Raw genomic sequence first — 25,851 nt, 5'->3', positions numbered from 1 at the left:
AGACCCAGGAAAGCCTTGAGCTGCACTGGGTGAAAGTCTTCTCCTTTCGTCATGCCCCGTATCCCCTTTCTTCAGCCAGTGCTGGGAGACCCATAAACATGCTGCTCCAACCTGTGCATTGGTGTGGATGCTTCCAAAGCTGGGTGGTGAACGCGTGATGTGTGTGTGGGACAGGGGTGGGATGTCTGTCACCTGGACCCACTTTGGGAGCTGCAAGATGGGGTACCAGCACCCAGCAGGAAGAGCATGCTTTCACTGAGCCACCTCCTTCCCTCACCCAGAGGGAAGGCTCCCGTGATTGGGGTGAAAAGACATCCTGCACCCCCTCATCCAGATGAGAGCGGCAGGTCTGTGCTCATTCCCACCCCGGAAGCACTCCAGGTGCCAAGGAGGGTATTTATTTACCTGTTATAAATGTCATCATCTTCGCCACCCCAGCCCCAGTAGTTGTTTGGGAATCCATTGATCTTTGTGAACTGCTCTTTGCTCAAGGCAGACACACCTCCGAAATATTGATTGTAAGGTAGCCTGAAAGCAGAGAGAAAAGGACATTAGAGGAGGAGAGGCGCTTGCCGAGGAGCAGTCTGCCCACCCAAACAGGGCTTGCCACAGCCCTTCACCCCAGCCTGTAATCAGCCAGTACCCACCACAAGGCAGAAGGAGCTGATGGGCTCAGTCCCAAAGACAGCTGGCAACAGGCAATGGCCACAGCCTTTCACTTAGAAGTATGCTGTCCTCAAAGGACAGACTGGTGAGAAGCACATTGCCTCACCAAAGGGCAGATGGGTGACATGTATGCCCCAGGAGCAGCAAGGCATTGGAGGTGCTGCAAAACCTGCTCCTCCTGCGGCTTCTGGGGCTCCACAATGCCCTGAAGTTTTGCTCATAGCCCAAAACTGAGCCAGCAGCGTGACCTTGCACACCTAAAGCCAACTAGCTGCTGCGCAAAATAGGGGACAATTCACCAAGGGATTGTGGACTTAACAAAACTCAGACCCACAGCACAAGGAGAGGGCCCACACAGGGGTCACCAGGACCTACTGCAGACCTTGCCTCTGCTTCAACAAGCAGAAGAAACTCCCAGGGCCTGCATTTCTGCTCTAAGCTTCACCTAGCTGCAGGAAGAAACTGCAGCTGCTGTGGTGCTGGTGACTGTCCTGCTCTGAGCAGAGCTAGTAGGGTCTGGAGTAAGGATGTGCAGGGGTCTTGCCACCAACACCATCTTTAGCACTACCAGACACCAGGGGACCATGACTGGTTTTCACATTATAGATGAGCTTCTGAACTCCCCACTGGGGATTTGGGGTAGGAAAAGAAAAAGAAAACATAGAAAGGAAAAGACACATTTTTTGTCTACAGCAGCTTGCTGAGTGCAAATGTATGCTGAAAGGCATTTCGTTTGTGCTGCTCTCAGACGTTAGGGCAGTTCCCTCAGTGGCCCAATATCGAACAGCCAAAAATACTTCATTTTGCTCTTAAAATAGCATCTGATGCAGTCTTTTTAAAACTGCACATAATTCTCGCTGCGTGAGTGTCTCACTTTTCAGACTGGGTGGAAACACTAGCTGTCTTCCAGCCTGAAACACAAGAAGGGATAGGCAGGCATCTACAGAGCTACGGGCTCCTACTTTTCCCTTGCTCTGCGTTTCACTTTCCAGAAGCTGTAAATGTTAATAAACCACTCAGCTGCATTTCCCCCTTTCCTCCCCTCCAGCTGATCCGACCCGACCCCATCCTGCTCGCAGCCACCCGCTCCCTACAGGAACACGCACGCCAAGACAGGCTTTTGCAAGAGACATTTTCCCATGCTTTCACAGAGGGTGGGGATGTGTAATGCTGTGCCTGGCCTGCTAGCCTAACAGCAACATGAAGAATGAAAAACCCTTCCAAAAGGCATCTCACCGGAATCCGAATTTATCCATGGATACAGAGAGGTGCCGTGGCTGGCTGTAACATTTGTAGGTGTTCCTGTCATCCATTGGGATGAGGTCTACGTCACTAAACACAAAGCAATCATAGTCATACTCTTTCAGAGCCTCTGCAAATCCTATATTCAGCAGTTTAGCACGGTTAAACTCTTGCTCTCCATCCTAAATTAAAACAAAAACAAGAAAAAAGCAGTTAAGTGACTTAAATTTAACAGTTGACATCAGCAGTTTCTTACCTGCTGCTGGACACTGGTGTCGCTGCATGGGGTTGGTGTGCCTGTGATGGACTGAGCTCGAGCCTGAGCATCTCCCCCCACAGCATCCCACAGGACATCCACAGGGAGCCGCCCTGGAATGTTGCCCATAAGACAACAGCATCCAAGCCAGCTGCAAACTGCAGGGGCAGCCACAATGGCCAAGGAAAGGCTGGACCTGGCTCAGCTCCTGTTTCTCGGTGAAAGGCTCCAAGAGGGCAGGTTTGATGCTGAGCAGTTCCCCCATCCCACCCCACACACAGGGATTTCAAGAGCGAGTTTTGTGATAATTGGATTAAAGTTCAGTGATTTATGGACCGCCAGGGCAAGCAACTGGGACTTCCACAGCAGCTGAGAAAATCAAAGAGAAATGAGCCCCTCTGGAAGACGGAACCCTTGCTGCAGAGAGAAACCTCAGCAGTGCTATAGCTTACTGCCAGGATAAGGACCATGGACCAAAACCCTTCTGTGCCCAGGATTTCAGCACCCTCCTCCTCAGCTCTGCCACAACAGGGCTGCAGAACTGGCATGGCCTTGGCTGAGCAGCACATGCCTGACCTGATCTGCAAAGCACTGCGTGGCACCAAGAGCTCCTGCTCCTGTGACGAGCCCTGTGCAGCTGTGCACACACAGGAGCAGAATGCTGCCCAGGTCCTGGAAAGGGCACTGCTGTGACACACAGCCGTGTTTACTGGATGACAGGACGGTGTGACCTGCTTCCCGCATTGGCTACAGCTTAAACACCAGCCACCACCATCTGCTGCGGTGTGCAGCCCCGGCTTTGCTGCTGCTCTGCCAGCCCGAGCACAGCATGACCCACCACCTGTCCCAGGGCCTCATAAGGAAAATGGAACCAGGAGGGCAGTCACCACAACGGGAAGGACTGAACAGAGGTGACACTGCAGCAGGGTACGTTTATACCCCAGAGCAGGCGCAGTTTACAAAGGGACCTGTGGAGCAGGGCAGGAAAATATCTGCTCTCCTCCCTAAGCAACAAGGTGCCTGAGGAGAATCAGCCTGGCCTCTCTCAGGCAGACACATTTCAAAAGCACACATGGCTTTGAACACAAGTACAGGCCTGCAAATTGCTCGAGTACTCTTGAGAAAACATCATACCCACAAACCCACGAATACCAGTGGTTTGAGAGTAAGGGTTTCCCACCTAGGACTCAACTTTGCAGCAGCAGCTTCAAACACAAACCATGAGGGCATCAAAGCAGGCAGAAGGAAACTCATAGGATATCACTGAAGGAGGCTGAAGTTTTTTACCAGCTTGGAAACCAAGACTGCCAAGTCCTTTCTCTTCCACCACATCCCACCTTTCCTCCTCCACACCCTCTGAGCAGTGCTGAGCCAAAGGACCCCCCCCACTCCTCCAACTGGGAAAGTCATCCCCACACCCTGTGGTACCCACACCAGCATGGAATACAAATCAAGGAAGGCAAAATACTGTGCCCAAGGAGCAGCAGCTTAAAACTTCACCTCATCCCAGCTGCCTTTGCCTGGTTAATAAATAATCACTTTGGAAACTGTTTAATCCAGACTGGTTAATGGACCTGTGGCTAGAGAGCCAAGGCAGGCTCTTGAAACAGCCACAAATACCTTTCAAATGAAGGTTTTAACATTCAAGTGTCAAACCTTGGTTTTCAAAGCATTCATCACCTGCCTCAGGCATAAATGATTTCACAGGGAGGAGTGAGCTTTCGTGGAGGAGGATCTGAGCAAATTCTCAGGTCCTCACCCGAAAACCCAAAAGGGTTCACGCAATTACTAAGGTGGTGGGAAGATGATCACCCATCATGTGTAAGTAACAGCAGTGAAAACCTGAGCGCAGTAAATGAGGGTGAGATGAGCAAAGAGGCTGGTGAGAGGGAGCAGCGGAGGCTGTGGGATCGGAGGGTTTTCTTCCCTCAGAAAAGGGGGCTGCCCAGCCCCAGCTGCCCCACACTCCTCAAGTCCCATGGCATCAAACCCAGCCATGGCTCTGTACTCAAAACGGGGGCTTTTCCTGGTGCTGGTGCACAATGCAGTGTGCTCACACCCCAAAGCACCTGCTGGGGTCCAGTCTACAAGACTGTCTTCATTTCATACCCTTTGGCTGCTCTTTTCATAATGAAATTTCAAGGCAAAGGGTGCTTCATGCCAATATTATTACAGGCAGAGGCCCTGCCACAATTAAACCATGCCTTCAGGTGGCCTCTAACTCCTCTAAGTGACACTTGGGGATTAAGCACCCACGGGTGCTGAGGGAGCTGGCGGAGGTCATTGCTAGGCCACTTTCCATCATCTTTGGTAAGTCGTGGGAAACGGGCGAGGTGCCTGAGGATTGGCGGATGGCAAAGGTCACACCAATCTATAAGAAGGGCAAGAAGGAGGACCCGGGTAATTATAGACCGGTCAGCCTTACCTCCATCCCTGGAAAGATGATGGAACAACTTATTCTTGACTCCATCACTAGGCATATCAAGGATGAGGGGGTCATTAAGAACAGCCAACATGGTTTTATGAGGGGGAAGTCATGTATGACCAACCTTATAGCCTTCTATGAGGAAGTGACTAGGTGGAGGGATGATGGTAGAGCGGTAGATGTAGTTTTTCTTGATTTCAGTAAGGCATTTGATACTGTCTCCCACAGCATCCTCATAGATAAGCTAAGGAAGTGTGGGCTTGACGATCAAGTAGTGAGGTGGATCGAGAACTGGTTGAAAGGAAGAAGGCAGAGAGTTGTGGTCAATGGCGCAGAATCTAGCTGGAGGTCTGTGACTAGTGGAGTTCCTCAGGGGTCGGTGCTGGGACCGGTGCTGTTTAATATTTTCATCAATGACCTGGATGAGGGAACTGAGTGCACCCTCAGCAAGTTTGCTGATGACACAAAACTGGGAGGAGTGGCTGACACACCAGAGGACTGTGCTGCCATTCAGCGAGACCTGGACAGGCTGGAGAGTTGGGCGGGGAGAAACTTGATGAAATTTAACAAGGGCAAGTGTAGAGTCTTGCATCTGGGGAAGAACAACCCCATGTACCAGTACAGGTTGGGGGTTGACCTGCTGGAAAGTAGTGAAGGGGAAAGGGACCTGGGGGTCCTGGTGGATAGGAGGATGACCATGAGCCAGCAATGTGCTCTTGTGGCCAAGAAGGCAAATGGCATCTTAGGGTGCATTAGAAAGGGAGTGGTTAGTAGGTCAAGAGAGGTTCTCCTCCCCCTCTACTCAGCCTTGGTGAGGCCGCATCTGGAATATTGCGTCCAGTTCTGGGCCCCTCTGTTCAAGAAGGACAGGGAATTGCTTGAAGGAGTCCAGCGCAGAGCCACAAAGATGATTAAGGGAGTGGAACATCTCCCTTATGAGGAGAGGCTGAGGGAGCTGGGTCTCTTTAGCTTGCAAAAGAGGAGACTGAGGGGTGACCTCATCAATGTTTACAAATATTTGAAGGGTAGGTGTCAGGATGATGGAGCTAGGCTTTTTTCAGTGATATCCAGTGATAGGACAAGGGGCAATGGGTGTAAACTGGAACATAGGAAGTTCCACGTTAACATCAGGAAGAACTTCTTTACTGTAAGAGTGACAGAGCACTGGAACAGGTTGCCCAGGGGGGTTGTGGAGTCTCCTACACTGGGGATATTCAAGGCCCGCCTGGACAAGTTCCTGTGTGATGTACTGTAGGTTACCCTGCTCTTGCAGGGGGGTTGGACTAGATGATCTTTTTAGGTCCCTTCCAACCCTTGGGATTCTGTGATTCTGTGAGGAGCTTTGATTTTAAACCTCTCCCTGAAAAAACCCAAAGGACAGTGCAGTGACCAGACCACATGTACCTAGGACCCTTCCTGTTCCCTCACCCATCAGAGCCCACACCAGGGCCCCCTGTGTGGAGAAGGACCAGACACACAGCAAACACTTCATGTGGGCACTGCTGCTCTCCTCCCAAATGGACACACAGGTTCACACTGTGGGATCCAAAAGGCTTGGGGTGGGGGGAGGGGCCGGGGGGGGGGTACGACAACAAAAAAAGTCACAACCAAATAAGAAAACTCCTTTCCAAGCCATTTTTAGCAACTTTACAGTGAGCAGGTAGTTCATGCAGCAAGCCTTGCAATGCTAGTATTAGCGGTGACTCCTCTGATGGCAGGAGGCTGTCTTTCTGTCCCAGGAGGTATGCAGGGCTCTACAGCATGTATCGGGGTGAAAGAAGACTGACAAGAGGTTTTGCTCTTTTGGAGAAAGCTCTGTTTCTTTACCTAAGGCAGTGTGGAAGTACTGGCATGCTTGCAGTACTCGAGATTTACATCTCCCAAACCTCAGACACATGCTGTAGACTTCCATCCCTAACTGATCCACAGCTTTTCGAAAGAAAGTAGAGCTGGGAAATCTCCTTTTTGTGTTGCTGTCCCTGCCAGGACAGCACAAGGCTCAGTACCACTCCTTCAGCGAACAGACTAAGCACAGTTGAAGCAACCTCCAGTCCTTGCCTCTGCTGGGCAGCAATTCATCCCACAGAGGCTCCCTGTTATTTGTCACAAGGAAATGGATTAGTTTGGACTTGCTTAGGCAGAGGAGCATCATCCTGAAAAGCCACACAGTGCACAAGGGACTGCTGCTTTGACAGTGCAGTCAAGCTCCAAACATAGCATCCATGCTTACTTCTTAGGTTTTCAACCAGAAGAGATATAGTCCAAGAACACTTTTGCTGTTTTTCTCCCCTGACAATTTTCTCCCCATGTTATCTTGTCCTGAAACTCAGCCCATGAGTTCAGTGCTGATACCCAGCACCAGTTTGTGGCTCCTGATTTCACTCTCCTTGTCCCACCCAATACATCCAAGTCCATCTCCATTCTGTGGTCCACAAGAGACTGGCTGAAGGGGGACAACCTCCTGCCTCAGTCCTACAGGATCTGACATTAACTCATTCTCACACCCAGAGACAGTTAGCCCAAGCAAAAGAACATGGAGGCTTTTTTATTTCCCATCCCTTATCTTTGCTGACTGGTTTGCTCAGCTAGACCTTCCAAGAGATGCTACCTTCTTTTAGTGCCAGATAAAACTGAAGTTTCAGAACTGTCATTCAAACTAAAGCACCTGAAAATCAGCAAGAAGGCATCCATCCCAATTTTGTCTTGCTGCCCAATTTCATATAGAAGGCAGCTCTGAGATTCCTCCTGCAGACTGCACAGCACTGCAGAGGACCCGTAGCCGCACCTCTCTCACTTGAATCTTATGCTCTCCAGATCTCAGGATGGTAGTGGTGAGGATACGTTTCCGGCCAGCTAGAAGAGAGCCATCACCTCCAACAGGAGGCTGCTAGCTATGTCAGGGATCTGGCACGGCAACCTGATCCACGATGTCCATGTTAAAGTCCATGCTCCAGTGGTCTTGAGGAGCAGGTAGAAACAGATTTCCAGAGTCTTACAGAGACACGAGGAGATGCTTAGGAGAAAGGAGCTGCAGAGGAAACTCACCTCCCCCACCTCTGAGAGGGTAAGAAGGAGCTGAGCACAATTCCCTCCTCTGCCCACATACCTGGGGGGTCCTGATACCTCCTGCAGAATAACATGGATCAGTGTGATGGCCTAACCACCCTGCAGCCACATGTACACACACTCACACTCTGGAAAATCACTATAAGGACACTGCAGGGGCCAGTGGAACACAGCTGAACTGCATGGTTTTCAGGGAATTTGCTAAGTCTCCTGAACTTCAGTCTAGCTGCAGAGCCATTTGCGGCACCACAAAGTCACCACTGCCTTCTCGTTTGGTGCAGTCAAGCTTGCATGGCAGCGAGTGGATGCTACAGAAAGCATGTACAGCCACATGTCCATGTCTCTGAAAAATCCTATAACTGCTACACCATGTGTCAGGCCTGGGTTTTGCTTGGGGAGAGTGAGGAGGGTGAAGCATAATATATATTTTTTTCCACTGGCTCCTGTTACATTTACAAACATTATCCCCCTGACTTCAGCCAAGTCCTGCCCTGAGGCATTCAGGCATGCAAGAACAGCATGGTGGAGGCAGGACAGACTCGTGACAGAAACCCATTGCGCTGAAAGGAAGAAGTTTGACATTACCAGTGCAGCAGTAGCAGGGCTCAGCGCTCCTCTTTCTTTCTATGAGATGCAGAGCACAGAAGAGCACGTAGGCAGCGTGTAAGAACCAGATCACACAGTAATTCTCCTTGCTTCAGTGATTGCTTTGATATAGACAGGATTAACAAGTAAAGGTAATATTTCCCCACTAGAAGGAAAAATAAAATAAAAAAAAAAGGAGGGCAGATGCAAAGGGAAGGACAGACAAGAAAAAGAGAAAAGCAATTGATAAGACAGCAGAGAAATAAGACCATTTTCCTACTGTACTTCTGGCAGAATTAATATATTTTCTGCAACTCTCTACATTCAATGTTCCACTCACCCTCGAGAGACACATCCAGTGGGTTTACTACCACTGATCACTCTGCCTCTTCCAGACATAGCTTGTTAGGGGCATGCAGAAGGAGCATGTTTAATTTACAGATCAAGTAGTCTCACTCACTAACCTAGATCTGACTGCTTGATGTGTCCAGGGTGTATATAGCCTGTGTACTGTATATCACTTTCTTTCATTCCCAGCTTTGCTCAAGTGATGAGTCTGAAAACAGCATTTGCTTCAGTAATTTTAGTGAGTGTTACTTTAGAGCACAGAGACAACCCCACAGCCCTAGTGCTGGAGGACAGGATCAGAGAAGAGGAGGAGCCAGCGATGCAGGGCAATGCAAGCCAGCATGCAGCATTGCAGCAGCAGCAAGAACTCCAACCCAGCTTCAGACACTGCCTGCCTTTACAGGCAGCGGCATAGACCCATGGGACCGGGCCCCTTGCTTTCCTTACCCTTGAACATCATTTATGGGGAAATGCCTGCCCTGGTGGCTCTTTGCAGTAGAGACAGCTGCTCACCCACAAGCACTGTCCCCAGACTGGGGTCCTCCGCAAAGCCACTGCAGGACCACTGCTGGCAACACACCTTGCTTCCAAGCCACACTCAAGAAAGGGAGGCACGCTGCCCTGCCACCATCACCCACCTGCACCCAGTGACCGGTGGGGACCATGGCTCAAACAGCCTCGTGGCACGAGTACCTTGCACAGGCAAACACTGCTGTGCAAGGAATGAAGCCTGAAGGATGAAGGGCTGGGGCTGGCCCTGTGTTGCTGGTACGCAGCAGCACCAGTTGCTCTTTGCACTACACAGGAAGGGACACCTTATAGAGCTTAGTTTTAGGGCACATTGTGCTGCAGAAACACCTTGTGTCCTCATCAGTGCAGCCACAAGCACAGCTGGCTGCAGACACCAGAGCAATTTGGCTGCTTTGCTTGGGAGCTACCACTAATTCCCCACAAATCACTTCTGCCCAGATCTCTGGCACCCTGGAAATGAGCAAAGTAAGAGAAATAGTAGTAAAGGAGTATTGGTTTCCTCTCTAGAAAAAGGTCTCCCCGTACTTTCAATTCATTGAGGAAATTTATTGCTTGGGTGACCACTTTCAGTATTCATGGTGTTTGATATGCACAAACACATCAGCTGATCCACACATTTAAGGAGTTACATTTAAAGAATCATGTTATCTCACACCAGTTTTCGCAGAGCTGAGAAAACAGGATATAAATACATATCCAAAAGAGAAACTGTGTTGTGAGATTGTTCAGCTGCCAATCTCCTCTGGGGCCCTCAGAACTACATCTGTCCTTTCACGCTGCAGCCCATGCAAATGCCTACACATTTTAGGCTTCTCCAGGTGTGAACAACACTCAATTATTTAACCACTATTACAGTATAAATTAAGACAGCTTATTTGGAATGAAACATGCCTTTTTCTTTCCTTAGAGAGGTCGAAGGCCATCAGATATTGAGGGGAAAAAAAGGCAACAAACCAACAAAAAAAGCCCCTTGTATCTTTTCTGTTCTTTTCCCCTGAAGATGACACACCTGACTCCACTGCCACAGCTTTTGTTTCTTCATCCTGACACTTTGTGTACTATTACTAACAAGAATAGAAGTTGCTCAAGAAAGTGAAATCCTACAGCTTTATGGCACACCCAATGCCAGATTATGCATTAATGCTACCATGTCACCTTACAAATCTCTGTATGCAACTCCTGCAGCAGCCGGGAAAAAGGACCATTTGGAAAGAGGTAGCAGATTGTTAGATTGGGTTGTGCAATTACGGATTTTCTCCCTTCTCACCAGGTGGGCTCTTTAAGCAGGAGCTCTTTAGAGTGAATTGTGCCTGACCAGAAGAAGGGACCTCAGATTTTCCATCAGAATCATTGAAGCAAAATTGCTCAAATTGCTCATGTTAATTTTCACTTTTCTTTTTTTCTTATCTATTTTCTAAAGCAACCTTGCTCCTGCCTGCCACATCACTGCTGTTGAGGACAAAGAAACCACTCCTCTGTTTCATGGGGCACAGGCACTATTAATCATAGCGGTATAAAGGCCTGTCTACGCATTGAGCATCTTACCTGGTTGATAACATAGACTCCATAATCTAGTTGCTGCCTTTGGAGAATTGGGTGCAGGTAATAGAGCCAGTACTTCAGGTGCTCCTCTCGGTTCCTGAATGGTATGATTATTGCTACTTTCTGAAGTGCTATACAGTCCTTTGGAGCAAAACGACCTCCTGCTTTGACCTCAGGGTTTAGTCTCGCCACTTCGTCCAGGTTCACAGGCTGGGAGAACTCCACACGTAGTGCACCAACTGGAAGAGAGGCACAGCACAAAGCAACTTAGCATACATGATCTGCTTCTCTGAGCACACATCCTTTACACGTTTGTTTTCCTGGTTTGTTTTGTTCTTTAAATGCAGAGGGCTGGATGCACACAACATCCCAGCAGTGCATGGAGATGCTGAAGCTTGGAGCAGCCGTACAACAGCATTCAGAGCAAACATGCAAGTGCTGTAGCCTATTGGTATCAGACCTCAACCAAGTCACTGATGCCAACTGAGTCATAGAATCATAGAACAGTTAGGGTTGGAAAGGACCTTAAGATCATCCAGTTCCACCCCCCTGCTGTGGGCAGGGACACCTCACACTAAACCGTCTCACCCAAGGCTCTGTGAACATGGCCTTGAGCACTGCCAGGGATGGAGCACTTACCACTTCTTTGGGCAACCCATTCCAGTGCCTCACCACTCCCACAGTAAAGAACTTCTAACTTATATCCAACTTGCACTTCCCTTGTTTATGTTTGAATCCATTACCCCTTGTCCTATTGCTACAACCCTATCTGCTTGGCAAACCAGAAGCGGTGCGACCACTAGCATGTGTGCCACAAAACCAGCCTACAGAAGAGTGTTACCTCTGTGCTCTCACCCATCTTGCACAGTGCTTAGAGAAGAGCACTCCTCAAACAACCCTGCTCTCCTAACGACGCAACTACTTACACCAAGGCTCGACACACGCAAAGTGAACAAAACCCCTGTTCTTGTTTTTTCTTTCTCTCCTATTTTCCGTGTTCTGTAGGCATGCCTGTTATTTATTAGAAGTCCCACACTAGAACTGCTATAAAAAGCATATCCAGATTTGCATGGTGGTTGGCAATTCCTGCATATGGTTTCAACAGTGGCAGGTTTTGAAACCGCCAAAATAATCTGTGCCAAAACTGGTGTGTAAAACTGAGAAGCCCCCCTGGCACCACAGAGAGGACAGCAGCCACTGAGATAGTTGTTTAAAGCTGAACTCAGTGAGAAAGGGCAGTGACAGCCCCAGGCACTGATACGGCCAATGAGACCGACTCTGCAAGACTTTGGCTCATGTGCCTGCACGAGTGCTCATCGCTTGCCAGGGCTTCTCTGCTCTGTCACGTGGCTCTGCAGCACTGGATCACAGACATTTTGTGCCTGCCCCCTCTTTACATCCAGGCTGGCCTTTCTGTGGTATCTGCTTCCAGCAGCCCCAGCCCTGGTGAACAGGCTGGCTGGAAAAACCCAGTGAGCACAGCAGTGGTCTGCAGTAGGACCTCTCTTTCTGCCATGTCCTGTTCCCAGTAATGGCGAGCTAATGAACGGGGCTTTGCAGGTAAACTCTGTTCCCACTGAAGCCTCTGCAGGGGGCAGGGATGCTGAGGCCCCCACACATAAAGCAGGTCTTCACCATAAACACCAGGCTGAGGATCACTCCTTAGAGATTTGGCTGCTGTACCCTCTGCCTCTATTCCACATGGGTGTGAACACACATATGTGTGTGCATGCACTCACTGGCACTTGTGTCTTAGAGCTCCCATCTCCTCTTTGCACTTGCTGAAGAGATGCCCAATGCACCTCTGAGGACACACAGAGCATGTACATGTCTGTATGTATGTGTCACAGGGCCCTCACAGAGCCCTGTTAGAAAAGACACAAGTGACTTTTAGAGCTCTGAAAGACAGTGGCACTACCAATCAGCCTTGCGCATACCCCAGGATATGACTACACTAAAAGCAGAAACAGTGCTCCAGATGTATAGCTCACTCGCTGCTTACAGATCTAGAAGAAGCTGCCTTAGCTCAGTTGTGCTGCTCCACAAAATGCGTGCTCCCGCAAGGCTGAAGACGGCAAGACGGAGACCAGCCAAACAGGCAGAGGTGCTTGGTGTATCCCCAGAGGCAGTGAGGAGGCTTGGCTGCCAGCACAATGGAGGTAAGACCTTGTAGGACCGGGCATCACGGGCAGGATGCAAAGGGATCTCCTGATCTCCGCACTTTGCACAGGTTAAATGGGCAAGCCTGCGTGTTTCTCTTGCACAAGGAGAAAGAAGGCAGTGACTTCTCAGGCTCCAGCACTGGGATCAGTCTGTCCGTGCCCTCAGCACCTCCATGGTTCCCAGCTTCACTCCAGTGTACCTGTTCAGCTCCCCACGCTCTCTACCCCACGGGTCCTGCAGACGCCTGCCCGGAGGCTGAGGCCAAAGCCTCCCTGGTCAAAAAGCAGCTTGCAGGGAGAGCCTGGAGGGCGTTCTGCAGTGGGAGGAAGAGGCAAGAATGGGAGGAACCAGCGCAGAAAGGAAAACGCAGTGGCATGACTGGGCATAGGGCACAGCCTCCCCATGCAGTAGTACAGGCAGGGGGCAGGCACCGGAGCAGCACAGTAGGAGCTGGGAGAATGTATCTGTTCCTCTGAATGTGGGTACCTCTTCCCTGCAGTGAGTGCTCTCTCAGAGCTGCCTCTGGCCCCAGCACACATCCATGCCTGCTTCCCCCTGCCCATCCCTCTGCCCCTCAGTGTTACCTCCAGTAGGAGACTGGCACTCACAGCCAGGATGATGCCTACAGCAAAGGGTGTTGCAGTGGGCATGGTTCACCTAACCATGGCCATAGCCAGCAAATGGGATTACGCTGGGCATCTGTGCCCAGGGATGCTATTTCACTGCCTTGCCCGTGCCCTGCTGCCAGCAGCGGGACCGACCCAGCGCGACACTGCAGGAAGCAGCAGGGCGGAAGCAGTATATCGTTTCACAGGGCCCTGCCAGCACTCCCCGCTCCCAGGCGCCGGGCGGCTGCCATCCCATAGAGCAAGCCCCTTCCTGCCACAGGCGGATGAGCTCCCTGCTCCCAGGAAAGTGCAAGCCCCATCAGCCCAGTGGATGCTTTCTGGTTTAACAAACAAAGGCTCCTTTAATGTCTCACACTCACTCGCACAGCACAAAAGTTTGCCATTTAGGAAAATTTAGAGGGGAAATCTCCTACTGGTGGTTTGTGAGCTCCAGCTGGGCAAGGATAGCCACAAGCTATCCAGGACATTCCAAGCAAGGCTTTTTGCAGGCTGACACTCACCAGCCCCCCAGGGCTAAACATGGACAACTAACCCTGCCAGTGCTTGCTCTTGTTTGCCTTCAGGAGGCTGGAAGGTCAGCAAGGAAAAGATGGGAGAGGAAAACACATTCATGATAAAAACCAGCTGCGGAAGACAGACATTTAACAGTTTCAGGGTCGTGATGGACACTGCTGAGAGATGATCTGTACTGCTCTGACCTCCAGTTAATGAAATCAGCTTAAAGGCAACACACCCTCTTACAAATGCTGTCCCGAGGGATGCAGCCTACACGGAGGTCAGTGAGAAGACCCCAGGCAATGACATTGTACACGTACAGGAAAGCAGCCGCTTCTGAGGCAGGCTTGATGCAAATCACCCGGTTAATACACTCACTGGCGTCAGTAAGAATATGAAAAAGGTGAAAAACCTGAATAGGCTGTTTTCAAACACAGAATGGCTAAAACAAGCTAGGCCTGGTAAAGCAATGTGGCTGACGAAAAGCAACAGCACCATACCACCCGCTGCGCATCAGTGGTTCCAGTTCACTTCCCAAGCAGTACAAGGCTGAAGCTTAATCTGCAAACACGGACTTTCCAGCTGGGGACCAGAATCACAGTTCCAGTTGCTAATTTTAAATAACTTTGACTGCAATTTGACTGCCTGGATAGCAAGCAGCCCCAAGGCTGTTGTCTCGCAAGGATGTCGACTCAGGACATGATCTGCTGATGCCATGAAAGCATGTGAAGTTTGCTTTACCACTGGCCAAAATTCTATCCCTATCTGTTTTTACTAGGTAAAATTTTCAGCCCGATTTGCTCCATCTCAATCTTTCTGCTCTTGGTCAAGGTGACTGCCTGACATAGGAGTCACTGTATATTAAACCCATTGCTAAAAACAGGCAGGCATGACAGAGTTATGCAGACTTGTAATTCTGGTCATTCATATGGCCTAGGATTTGTAGGCAGACACCCTTTGGGTTCAGTTACAGAGTTTATAGAACCATAGAATACTTAGGGTTGGAAAGGACCTTAAGGTCATCTAGTTCCAACCCCCAGCCATGGGCAGGGATGCCTCACACTAGACCATGTTGCCTAGGGCCTTGAACACTGCCAGGGATGGAGCATTTACCACTTCTTTGGTCAACCTGTTCCAGTACCTCACTACCCTCACAGTAAAGTGCTTCTTCCTTATATCTAACATGAACTTCCCCTGTTTAACTTTGAACCCATTGCTCCTTGTCCTATCACTGCAGTCCCTGATGAAAAGTCCATCTCCAGCATCCTTGTAGGCCCCTGTCATGGTTTAAGCCCAGCTGGTAACTCAGAACCACGCAGCCGCTCGCTCACTCCCCCCTCTTCTTCCTCCCCCTGCTCCTGGAGGGATGGGGAGGAGAATTGAAAGAATGTAACTCCCACGGGTTGAGATAAGAACAGTCCAGTAACTAAGGTATAACACAAACCACTGCTGCTACCACCAATGATAATAATGATAAAGGAAATAACAAGGGAAGAGAACACAACCACTCACCACCTGCTGACCGATACCCAGCCTGACCCAAGCAGCTATCTAGCCCTACCGGGTAACTGCCCCCAGTTTATACACTGGGCATGACGTGCTGTGGTATGGAATACCTCCCTGGCTAGTTTGGGTCAGGTGTCTGTCTCTGCTTCCTCCCAACTTCCCTTCCTCCCTAGCAGAGCATGAGACTCAGAAGGTCCTTGGTCAGAGTAAACATTACTGAGCAAGAATTAAAACCATCGGCGTTATCAGTGCTGCTCCCAGGCTGGAAGTCAAAACCACAGCACTGCACCAGCTACTGAGAAGGAGAAAAATGACTGCTACTGCTGAACCCAGGACAGCCCCCTTCAGATACTGGAAGGCTGCTATGAGGTCTCCAAGCAGCCTTCTCTTCTCCCAGCTTTCTCAGCCCATTTTCACACTGGAGGTGCTCCAATCCTGTGATCATCCTTGTGGCCTCCTCTGGAGTCCCAACAGCAGCTCCGCAAGCCTCCACTGTACATTTTTAGCAAAAGAAAACCTCAAAAACATGAGTAAGCAACTGCCGGAAGCAGGCAAAAGCACGCACCCAAAGCAAACACTTCAGAGACTGTGAAAGGAGGATTTACAGCTGGCAGTGGTAGGGTAATAGGAAAGGTGCACACAAAAATAAGCCAACCTCCTCCTGCCCCCCATCTCTGACACTCAGAAGTGTTCCTGCTCTAAGGGAAGGTGCACAGGAAAAGTACTGTGCAGGCTCAGATGCCGGAGCAGCCATCATGGTGTACACAAACAGGAAGCAGCTTCTCACATGAAGCAAAAGGTGAGGCTTGTGAAACGCCAGAGGTAGCACAACACTCAAGCCTCAGGAACCAGCCCCACAGCCCTGGTGACCTTCCCATTCCCTACTTCCCAGCAGCCACACATGCCACAACAGCTAATCCTCCTGCTGCATGAGGCTGCCAGCACGCGACCTCGCTGGTGCGCATCCCCCTGACCCAAATGAGAGGACCTTGCACCAACAGCCCAGAATCTGCTTGGCTGGATGCTAGAACAAATCTAGAAGCTGCTCCAGTCTCCCTGGACCACAGATACTAGAAGAGATTGGAAAACTCAAGAAGTGATGCCCAGAATTATACCCTTGCATCCCAAGGGGGCACCATCGTGCTCCATCCAAGAAGGTGGCAGCATGGGGCAGCAGCTATGAAGGGCAGCCCCGAGGGGTTCAGGTGGGACGGGGTGAGGGAGAACCCCTTCCCCAGGAGGGCAGTGCAGCCCCATCAGAAGGAGATGTGACGGAGGGCAGCTGGGCTCATGGGTCAGTTTGCAGAGGTACCCATCAGAGCAAACCGCCCTCCCAGGCACTCCTCTGGGAAAAGTGGCACTATTCACCTGCACGCCTTAAGTCAGACGCAAACCTCTGGTATTTAATTTGATGAGAATGAAAGCAAAAGCATGCAGCACGGAGGTTGGAAAGAATGCCTCTCCAAACAGCGCAGAGAAGAACGTTTCCATTGCCTTGGCCGAGTGCTCTCCAGCAGCCGAGCCACGTGCACACCCGCACTGCTGAGCTCAGACAAAGCTCATGCAAAAAGAAAGCTGGAAAAAGAGAAGCAAAACTTGCAGGAAGGAAAAAAAACCCAACCCAAACCTCTCTCTTCAGGGGCCCGGCAGAAAAGGGAACGTCTGGGAAAAACAAACCCCACTCCACCCCAGACAATGCAGGGGCACGTTCCCTCACCCCAGGCTATGGAGCAGGGGTCCCTCAGACCCACGCAGCACTCCAGGGCAGGCAGGTACCTGTATCCCACAGCTCAGCAAAGCAAGCATTTCCCATTAAAATAAGCTCGACTTCAGAGCCATGCCAGCGCCTACGCAGACAGGACCAGCCAGGCTTGAAATGGGGGTACAGCCCCATGGTGGAGGATGGGACTGGCTCCCCAAGCAGCCCCTGTCCTGGCATGCGAACCACTGTATGACATGGTCCAGTGTGAGGCTCCCCTGCGCATGGCAGGGGGTTGGAACTATACAGTCCTTTCCAGCCCTAACCCTTCTGTGCTTCTATGAAAACACCTTTGCCTCCTTGCAGACTGGCTGGCAGCTGCTGCCCCTTGCTGCCCGCACATCTCACCCTCCCATGAGTATTCTTAGAGGCAAATAATCCTTAGGTCTGGCTAGAAATATCCCAGTGAGGAAACAAAGCCTTCCCAAGGACGAGGATACGTTTTCTTTTTCTGGTCTACACAGGCAAAGTTGCAGCCCCTTACAGCTGTCAGATATGCCGGCGCAAGGCTTGAGCCTTGTAGTTTGTTGCTACACCAGTGCAGGGCCTGTCTTAGGCAGGTTCACACTGTGTCTGGCGTCTTCGACTGTGGGAAACAGGCTGAAAAACCCACGAGGGTGCATCACATACAGTGGCAGCACTGGGTCTGCATGATGGCAGGTTTCTATGATTAACTGAGCACTTACAGAGACAAACACATCTTAATCCAACTCCAGACACTGCCTATTCCAGCACAAGGTCTCACACCATCAGGACATGGTGTCTTTCAAGAGAAAAGAAAATTGTTTGCTGTTTCCACAAGAAGGTACTGTTGGGAGAGAAGCAGAGTCCTCATTGGTGGCTGAAATCCAGCACACGCTCACGGAGGGAGCTTTGAACTGCCTCCCTTTGAGCCAGGCAATCTGCATGCGATTAGCCCTTCTCACTGCCTCTGCAAAATTAAATTCCAGGCCCTCAAACAGCAAACTCAAAACAAATAAACACAGGGATCTGGATCAGAAAAAGGCTGAGCTGCCCCCCGCCAGGAACCCCCCACCCTGCCGCAGGGCGGGATGGGAAGACAGGAGCAATCCCAGGATGAGCGGCATCCCAGGAACACAGCTCTGCCAGGGCAGCCCCAACACAAAAGGCAGCCCCCAGCTCTCCTGCCCCATCCAATCCCATCCCATCCCATCCCATCCCACACAATTAGCAGTGCCTGCACCCAGATCCCAGTGCTGTCCTGGGTGGGGTGGAGGTGTGTCTGTCTGCCTAAAACCATGCCAGGGCTGGCACACCCCTGAAATCATGGGGTGCTGCCAGCAAACAGCAAGGAGGTGAGGACAGGAGCAGGGTATTGCATGCCTGGGGCGATGCTGCCCAAAACCCACTGCCCCAGCGCACAGGGAAACCCACCCCATAAAGCCTTTGCAGGGACGTTTCCAGCTTCAGCAAGATGTGCTTGCAGGCAAGCGCTCTCAAAGCAAGTCCAACGTGGGGAGGTGGCAAAGCAGCCTGCTTTCAGGCAAACATCTGCAGGGGCTTCGGGACTGCCCCGAGCTGTGGCAGCTCAGCTGCAGCTGAGAGGCAGCTGGAAAGGCTGTTTGCCATTCCCCGGTGCCACCAGCAGCCACTGCTTACCTCCCCGGAGGTGCTAATCCATGCCTGGCTCACCGAGCACTTCTTGAAGGCAAGGGGCTCTGGGCACTGATTCGTACAGTAGAAAACGCTGTTGCAGGGGCAATGGGCTGAGCTGTGCGCTGTCTCCACAGGCCAGAGAGACAGGGCTCAGTGAGCTGACACTGCTCCTCCATCCACATCCCAGAAAACCCACATCTTTGGCACCACCACTGCAGCACTGCTGTAGGCTGGCTCGCTGTGTCCCTAAACCCCTCCTCCTCCATGGAGAAGAGCGTGCAGGAGGGAGGGAGCAGAGCAGTGGCTGCAGGATGCTGCCAGGAGAGGAGGGTCCATCAGCAAGGAGAGGAGGAAGGTGAGCAGTGGAGCACAGCAGCTTCCTCAGGCTGCTTCTGAGGCCACCATACCCAGAGCACCCCCAGCACACTACCCTTTGGGGTGCAGGGGGGCCTTAATACAGTGACAATGTCCTCCATCTGCTGAGTGAAGTCACACTAAGGAGCTCCACACCAGAGGAGGGAAGTCGAAAACTAAACTGAATTCTGCATCGCAGTGCAGTTCGGGAAGCTGCGAATGCCTGTCTCCTTCCAAACACAAACTTGGCCCAATTTCCAAGGAAACTAGCTGTTGCTTCAGATCGACGCTGGCAGAGGAACGAGCACATTATAAAACTCTATGTGCATGAGATGGGAAACTTTCCTTTCCTCCCCAGCACATTCCGTCTGTGGTGCTGTATCCCTGAAACAGTTGTGCTCCAGGCAGGCACGGTACCTTTCCGTTTGCAAGGCCAATGAATAGTCCTTGACCTCCACTTTGACCAGCTAAGAGGATGCTAGGGATGCTCTCACCACAGAGGCTGCTGCCTGGCCACAGAGAAAGCCTGTGCTTTGGAGCTGTGAGTGCTCCTGACCGCACGGGTAGCTGCAGAGCTGTCAGCAGTGTTACCAGGATCGCACATGTGTTCCCTGCCAAACAGCTTAAAGATACCCTTTGGAGGAGTTTAACACAGTCTCTCAACCCCTCTTTTGAGGCCAAGAAAGACTAAACTTGAGTGAACTAGTCCGCATGTGAGCTCCCCTCAGCCCTCTCCATGCTCTCCTTTCTGAGTTTCTGTTTTACTTTTTCAACACAAGGCAGTGGAGGGACACTGCACAAACCCCAGCTTGCAGCCACCAAAGTAAAGCCCGCAGCACCCGGGCTGGGCAGGTAGGGGTGGTGGGAAGAGGCAGAGATAGCAGCTGTATTGGAAAGGTTCAAAATAACAAGCAAAAAAAAGACACATCAGACAATAGCAGGCTCAGCTGAGAGGAGGGCGAGATGCTACATGTAAAGCTTCTCCACCACTTGGTATCATAAGTGGCTTCACAGATTCAGAAGCCTGCAGTTTCTGGGGTAGAATCCATCCTCCCCAGCAAGACAAAAGCCTATGACTGCAGGTGGGCAATGTGACAGAAAGCAGACCCCAGGCATGCCAAACCTAACAAACACCTCTGGCACAATCACCACCGGAGTCTCCTTGAAAACTAGTGTTCCCAGCACCTCTTGAGTTTTCACTCTCTGGCCCCAAATTATGCTCTGCTAGGATTCTGCCAGTGCTAAAGCATCCTCCACTCCTGCCCATGCAATGTCCACGTATACAGGGGCCTTAAACTAGATTATCTGTGAACTTGCTGGCCTCTCAGGCAGCATATCACCTCTAAAAGCTTCTGTAATACAGGCACTCAGCATCACCACAGATTTGACAAATCTCCTCTAAACCTCAAAGCATCAGAATACCCTCATCATTTCAGCATCTACAGGTTAGAGTGACTGCTCACACTGACCATGCAGCCATCAGAAGCAGCGCATGGAAGACAAAGTCCATGCTATTGGTCCGCCAACCAAACAGCAGCTGCTCACCCACAAGCTGGTCAAAGGAGCTTGTTCCTCTCAATTCTTGTGTTATTGTTAAACATGAATTGCCAACAGTGGGAAGCATCAGTTTCTACCCAGAACTCTGGAATTGCAAAGAAGCAGTTGTTTTTCTTGCATGTCCAAGATCCTTGAAGAGAAGACCTTGGGAGTGTTAGCTGATGAGAAGCTCAACATGAGCCGGCTTCAGCATGAACTCACAGCCCAGAAACCAGCCGAATCCCGGGCTGCATCAAAAGGAGCATGACCAGCAGGTCGAAGAAGGTGATCTTGACCCTCTGCTCTTGTGACACCCCGCCTACAGTCCTGCATCCGGCTCTGGGGACAGCTACACAAGAGGGATGTGAACCTGTTGGAGTGAGTCCAGCGGAGGCCATGATCAAAGGGCCAAAGCACTTCTGCTATAAAGATATGCTGAGAGAGCCAGGCTTGCTCAGCCTGGAGAAGAGAAGGCTCCAGGGAGCCCTTAGAGCAGCTTCTAGTGCCTAAGGGGGGCTGAAACTGAAACCTGGGGCTGAAAAGCTATTGAGCCAGACACCTAAAAGCAACATGTCTAAGGCACTTGGGTTGTCTCTGCCATGAGATGCTCACGGAGCTGAGGATATGAACAGCTCTCTTCAGCCTGCCATCCCTTACCAGCCACACCTGGTATCTGAACGAGGGTCAAAAATGGCTAGGAGACAGCTGTCTTCTAAAATAACCTTCATAAACAACACGTGCTCTTGATCAAGTAGGACTTGAAAATTACATCCCTGAAATCCCTTACACAGGTAAACCTGTGCCATGAGAATCTGCTTTGCAGAAACCATACAGTCTGCTTTAAGATGAGCTCTTCTGGAGAGGGATCTTCCTACCAATGAACCTGTCTCTTCCTGTGTTCCCTCCTAAAATCACCAGGCACATAAAGTACGCCACCATCAAAACACAAAGACCTCATAGAATAGGTAGAAGAAAAGCATTCAACTGTTTTGAAAGCATTCAGGCCAACATACATCCTGCTTCTACAGAACAACTTTAAAACTTCTTAAAAACAAAATAAACAAGCAATACTTTTCTACAGCTCCTAAAGAATACAACAGTGTGGTGAATGGACACATACAGAATATATCTGGATTCACTCATTTTTGGGCTTCTCAAAGGCTGCAATTTCACTGCAGCAAGCAGGCTCTGCTTCTTAATACGCCATTTAAAATACTCATTGACACACAGCTCTGAACTTGAGCATAAATCCACAATGCTTATATTAACTTGTATCAGAGAATTTCACAGCTGTTAAGGACTTTTAATTCAAACTTGAATTATAGTATTATTTACCCAGCCCTGATTTATGCTTAACAAATAAAGGCAAGTGAGCCATAAAAGCATTTTAAATTTGGCAGCTCCTTGTAGAGATTAAACCTCATTCAGCTAATGTGTTTGTTGCTGTGCCAGAAAGCAGGGATTGTAAACTACTCCTCTAAACATCACTAGGAAGAAAACTGTGTGCCTCTGAAATGAGTACCTGGCTATGTGACCTTCCAAAAAGCTCGAGCAGCTCAGTCACACGTATCCTGTGTGATTCATCACATGCTCCCCAGTGATGTGGGAGGGAGGGGGCAGAAAATAATAAAAACCAGGCTGAGGTGCATTTGTAATTTAGGTTTACACTGAGGGCACGGGTCAGTTGGAGCTACCAGCTCCATGGCTTTGGGAAGGTGGGAATTACAAGAAGTGGCTGGCTGGCTACTGCTTGTTACGCTCATACCGATAAGGGGCTTTGTGCACAAAAAGAAGAGGGTTTTCTTTTAATTCTGGGTGGGTGAATTAAGTGGCAGAAATGCCCGTGGAGTGTACACCTTTCTATCCCCACACTGGCCGTGAAGATACAGGAGATGCTGATCAGGGCAGACTCATCTGAGGCATGATTGCATTGCTTTACAAATGCTATTTGCTAATAAAACCTGAAATGAGCAGGGGAAAACACAAATACCCATCAGGTCTCTCGCCTACACACTGGATTCAAGGTTCTCACCTACATGCTGGCTACAAACCTTGAAGCTGCAACAATGCTGGCCTCCAACTAACTGCACCCCCACAAGTACTGAAGGTAACCCGGCTAGAAACCGTCTGCCTACTGTGTTGTTAAGAGCTGCTTTCTACATAGCTCTGAAGCTCTCTGAACATCTGTAACCACTTCCAATAGCCTCATCTGGCCCTTGGCAGACTCAGCAAATCCCATTGAAGATGTTACAATGACAATGTAAAATACTTTAACTGATCCTTCAGCCAGTAACTCTGATAAATGCATTCAATCTTGAGGACACTAAGAGCATTTCTCTGAATTCCAGGCGTTTAAAAAGCACATGACTCCCTCTTGAGAGGATCAGGGTAAGTGGAGACCATTTAAAGCAAAGCTATATTCATAAAGGACTCCCACGTCCACTTCATGAGAACAGGCTTGAAAAGCCGCTTTCAACTTAAAGTGATGCAGGTGAAAAAAAGTGAAAGATACTAATAAAAAAAAAAACAACAAAAAACCATAGCACAGTTCCTTTTAGTGACCTCAAAACCGCCTTCTTAAAATAACAAGCCAGTCATTTGTTATGCAGACGCACTGATCCATAAACAGCTGACCAGTGAGCACCCAGAGAATCTATGAATTTCTGTGCTGGTTTTGTAAACTGAAAACCACAGGTAGCTTCTTGAAAGTCTGTTCCCCCGCTGTGATCTCTGGTAATAAAGGTGACAGTGCTAACGTGGCACACTGATGAAGAGGGAGATGATCCCCAGGCTGCAGGGCCCAATTAGCCAGGTCATTGTCTAGTGGAATGGCTCAGGTTGTGGTAGTGAACTCTGCCTGTGCCACAGGAGGATCTATTCAAGGAGCATCAGCTCCAAATGTCAGGTTGGGCGAGAGCGTCGTAAGGGTAGGGAAAAAGCCGAAACCCATCTCCCCTCCACTGCTGCCTCCTGACAAAGGCAGTGGATCCAACCAGATACAGGTGCTCAGTGTAGAAATGGAACCCACCAGCCGGCTGCAGACCTGCCAACAGCCTGCCAGCACCCAGGCTGTCTTGGGGGGAGCACAGCTCCAGTGCAGATAAAACACACGCCAGGCTGCCACGTATCAGGATAATGCATCACAGCACCAAATACATGGGCAGCGCCGCTGGGATGCATAACAACTGTATTCATGACCCTGCCTCACAGCGCTTTGTAAATCCACGCTGCTCACCGAGCAGGTCCGCGCACACAAAAGGCTGCGGGAGCCTGCACAGCGCCAACAGCCCGTCTGATCCTTCCTGTGAGATTGCGCAAGAGCAGTATTTTGGGTAGAGTTCCCAGAGGAAATTACCCAACCGCTCCGGCAACCAGAAACCCAGCCGGACGGGGAGGGCGCGCTCCCCGAAAGCGCCGCGGCTCCGCTACTCGCTGACTCCCCTGCGAGAGCATCCCCCACGACACCGGCTCCCCCGGGATTCTCCCACAATCCTCCTCCGGCCAGCGGCACGCGTGGACAGCCACGCCGCTGTCACCCCGCGCCTAACAGGGACACCAGCGCACGACGCGCGGCGGCGGGATGCCTTCGGGGCGCGGGCGCGCGTTACTCCCCGGGCCCCGTGTTCCCCGCGGAGCGGACGGCGCCGGGCACCCGTCGGGGGGCAGGAGGAGGCGAAGCTGGGGCGCCAAACCCATACGGGACGACACTCACCGAGCAGCGGGGAGGGTTCGGGGCAAGGGCCCGTCGGCGACGAGGCGGGAGGGGACCCTGCGGTGGGCGGCGGCGGCCGGGAGAACGGCAGCGAGAGGTTGGCGGGCGGAGGGCGGCGCGGTGGCGGCTCGGGGCTGCCCGGCGGCCCCAGGGCACTGCCCGCCAGGTAGTAGAGCAGCGTGGCTGAGAGGTGGAGGGCGCAGAAGGCGACGAGGAGGCGGCAGGCCCGCTGCAGCGAGGTGCCGGGCAACGACGACTCCTTCATGCCGCTGCGCTGGCGGGGTGCGCCGCCTGCCCCGCTCCGCGCCGACAACGGGAGACACGGTCGGGGCGGGGACCGCGACGGCTCCGCCCGCCGGGGGCGGCCCCGAGCCCCGCGCCCCGCCCGCCGCCGCCCGCCTCAGCGGGAGCACCGGCACCCCCCCCCCCAGCCCCCCACTATCCCCCCGGCATCCCCCTTCCGGCATCCCCCACGCATCTCCCCCCGGGATCCCCGACCGCATCCCCCCACATCCGCTCTCCGGCATCTCTCGCCGCATCCCCCACCGCATCCCTCCCCGGCTTCTCCCAGTGCATCCCCCACCGCATCCCTTCCCAGGCATACCCTACCGCATCCCCCCCCCGCATCCCCCACCGCATCTTCCCCCGGCATACCCCACAGCATCTCCCCCCGGCATACCGCACTGCATTCCCCACCGCATCCCCCCCCGGCATCTCCCCACCGGCGGTATCCTCTCCTGGCATCTCTCCGCCCGGCATGTCTCCCTCCAGCAATCTCCCCGCCTCGGCATCCTCCTCCCGACATCCGTCCTCCCGGCATCACTCCCCCCCCCCCCCCCATTCTCCCCTCGGCATTCCCTTCCCCGGCATCCTCGCCTCAGCATCCCCGTCGCAGTCCCCTCACCTGCCCCTGCCAGCGCTGGCCCATGGGAGCTCACCGCTCCCTTCTAGCTGGCTCTCCAGCACGGTTCCTGGTAATACCGCGTGGTAACGGCGGCTGCAGGTTCGTGCAGGTCGCTAGCAGCATGGAAAACCGCTGGGCTATAGCAGAGGGTGTTAAGACGCCCCTGGGAGCTGCTGCAAGATAGCGCAGGCTGTCTTTGGGCTCCTGCCCCTTGGAGGGTTGCAGGTAGACTTCACTAGGCACAACTAAGTGTAAACTGTAGTTTCCTGTCAGCTCAGCGGAGCTTGTTTCAGCGTGTTTTCTGCCAAACGAAAAAGGCCTGGACCACCTTCTTGCCGAATAAATCACAGGACCCCAGCAGTGCAGGGCCTTCTGCAGGTCTCCTGCCAAACATCCTGCTTGGAGCAAGACTATTGCCAGCAGCAGGTAAAGCCAGCTATGTTTTATCCTGCTGAGCCTTGAATGCCGTCCAGCATGGGGATCTCCACCTCTCTGGTGGCCTGTCCCAGAGCTGC

At 51.6% G+C, this 25,851-nt stretch overlaps 1 protein-coding gene across 1 annotated transcript in view; it reads right to left on the bottom strand.

Annotated features, from left to right (window-relative positions):
* B4GALT1 (beta-1,4-galactosyltransferase 1) overlaps positions 1-24,752 on the bottom strand; it is a 30,012-nt gene extending 5,260 nt beyond the window's left edge. Inside the window, exons 1-4 of the mRNA XM_065662532.1 lie at positions 24,433-24,752; positions 10,665-10,900; positions 1,903-2,090; positions 406-528 (exon numbers count right to left, since the gene is read on the bottom strand). Coding sequence (XP_065518604.1) covers positions 406-528; positions 1,903-2,090; positions 10,665-10,900; positions 24,433-24,697 — 812 coding nt within the window. The 5' untranslated portion in view covers positions 24,698-24,752. The remainder of the gene's footprint in view (positions 1-405; positions 529-1,902; positions 2,091-10,664; positions 10,901-24,432) is intronic.
* Between the last annotated feature and the right edge of the window lie 1,099 nt (positions 24,753-25,851).

This window comes from Lathamus discolor, chromosome Z, assembly GCF_037157495.1.
Source record: "Lathamus discolor isolate bLatDis1 chromosome Z, bLatDis1.hap1, whole genome shotgun sequence".
NCBI classification, from domain to species: domain Eukaryota; kingdom Metazoa; phylum Chordata; class Aves; order Psittaciformes; family Psittacidae; genus Lathamus; species Lathamus discolor.
The sequence above is the reverse complement of the archived record's forward strand: the minus strand, read 5'-3'. Positions and strand labels throughout refer to the sequence as shown.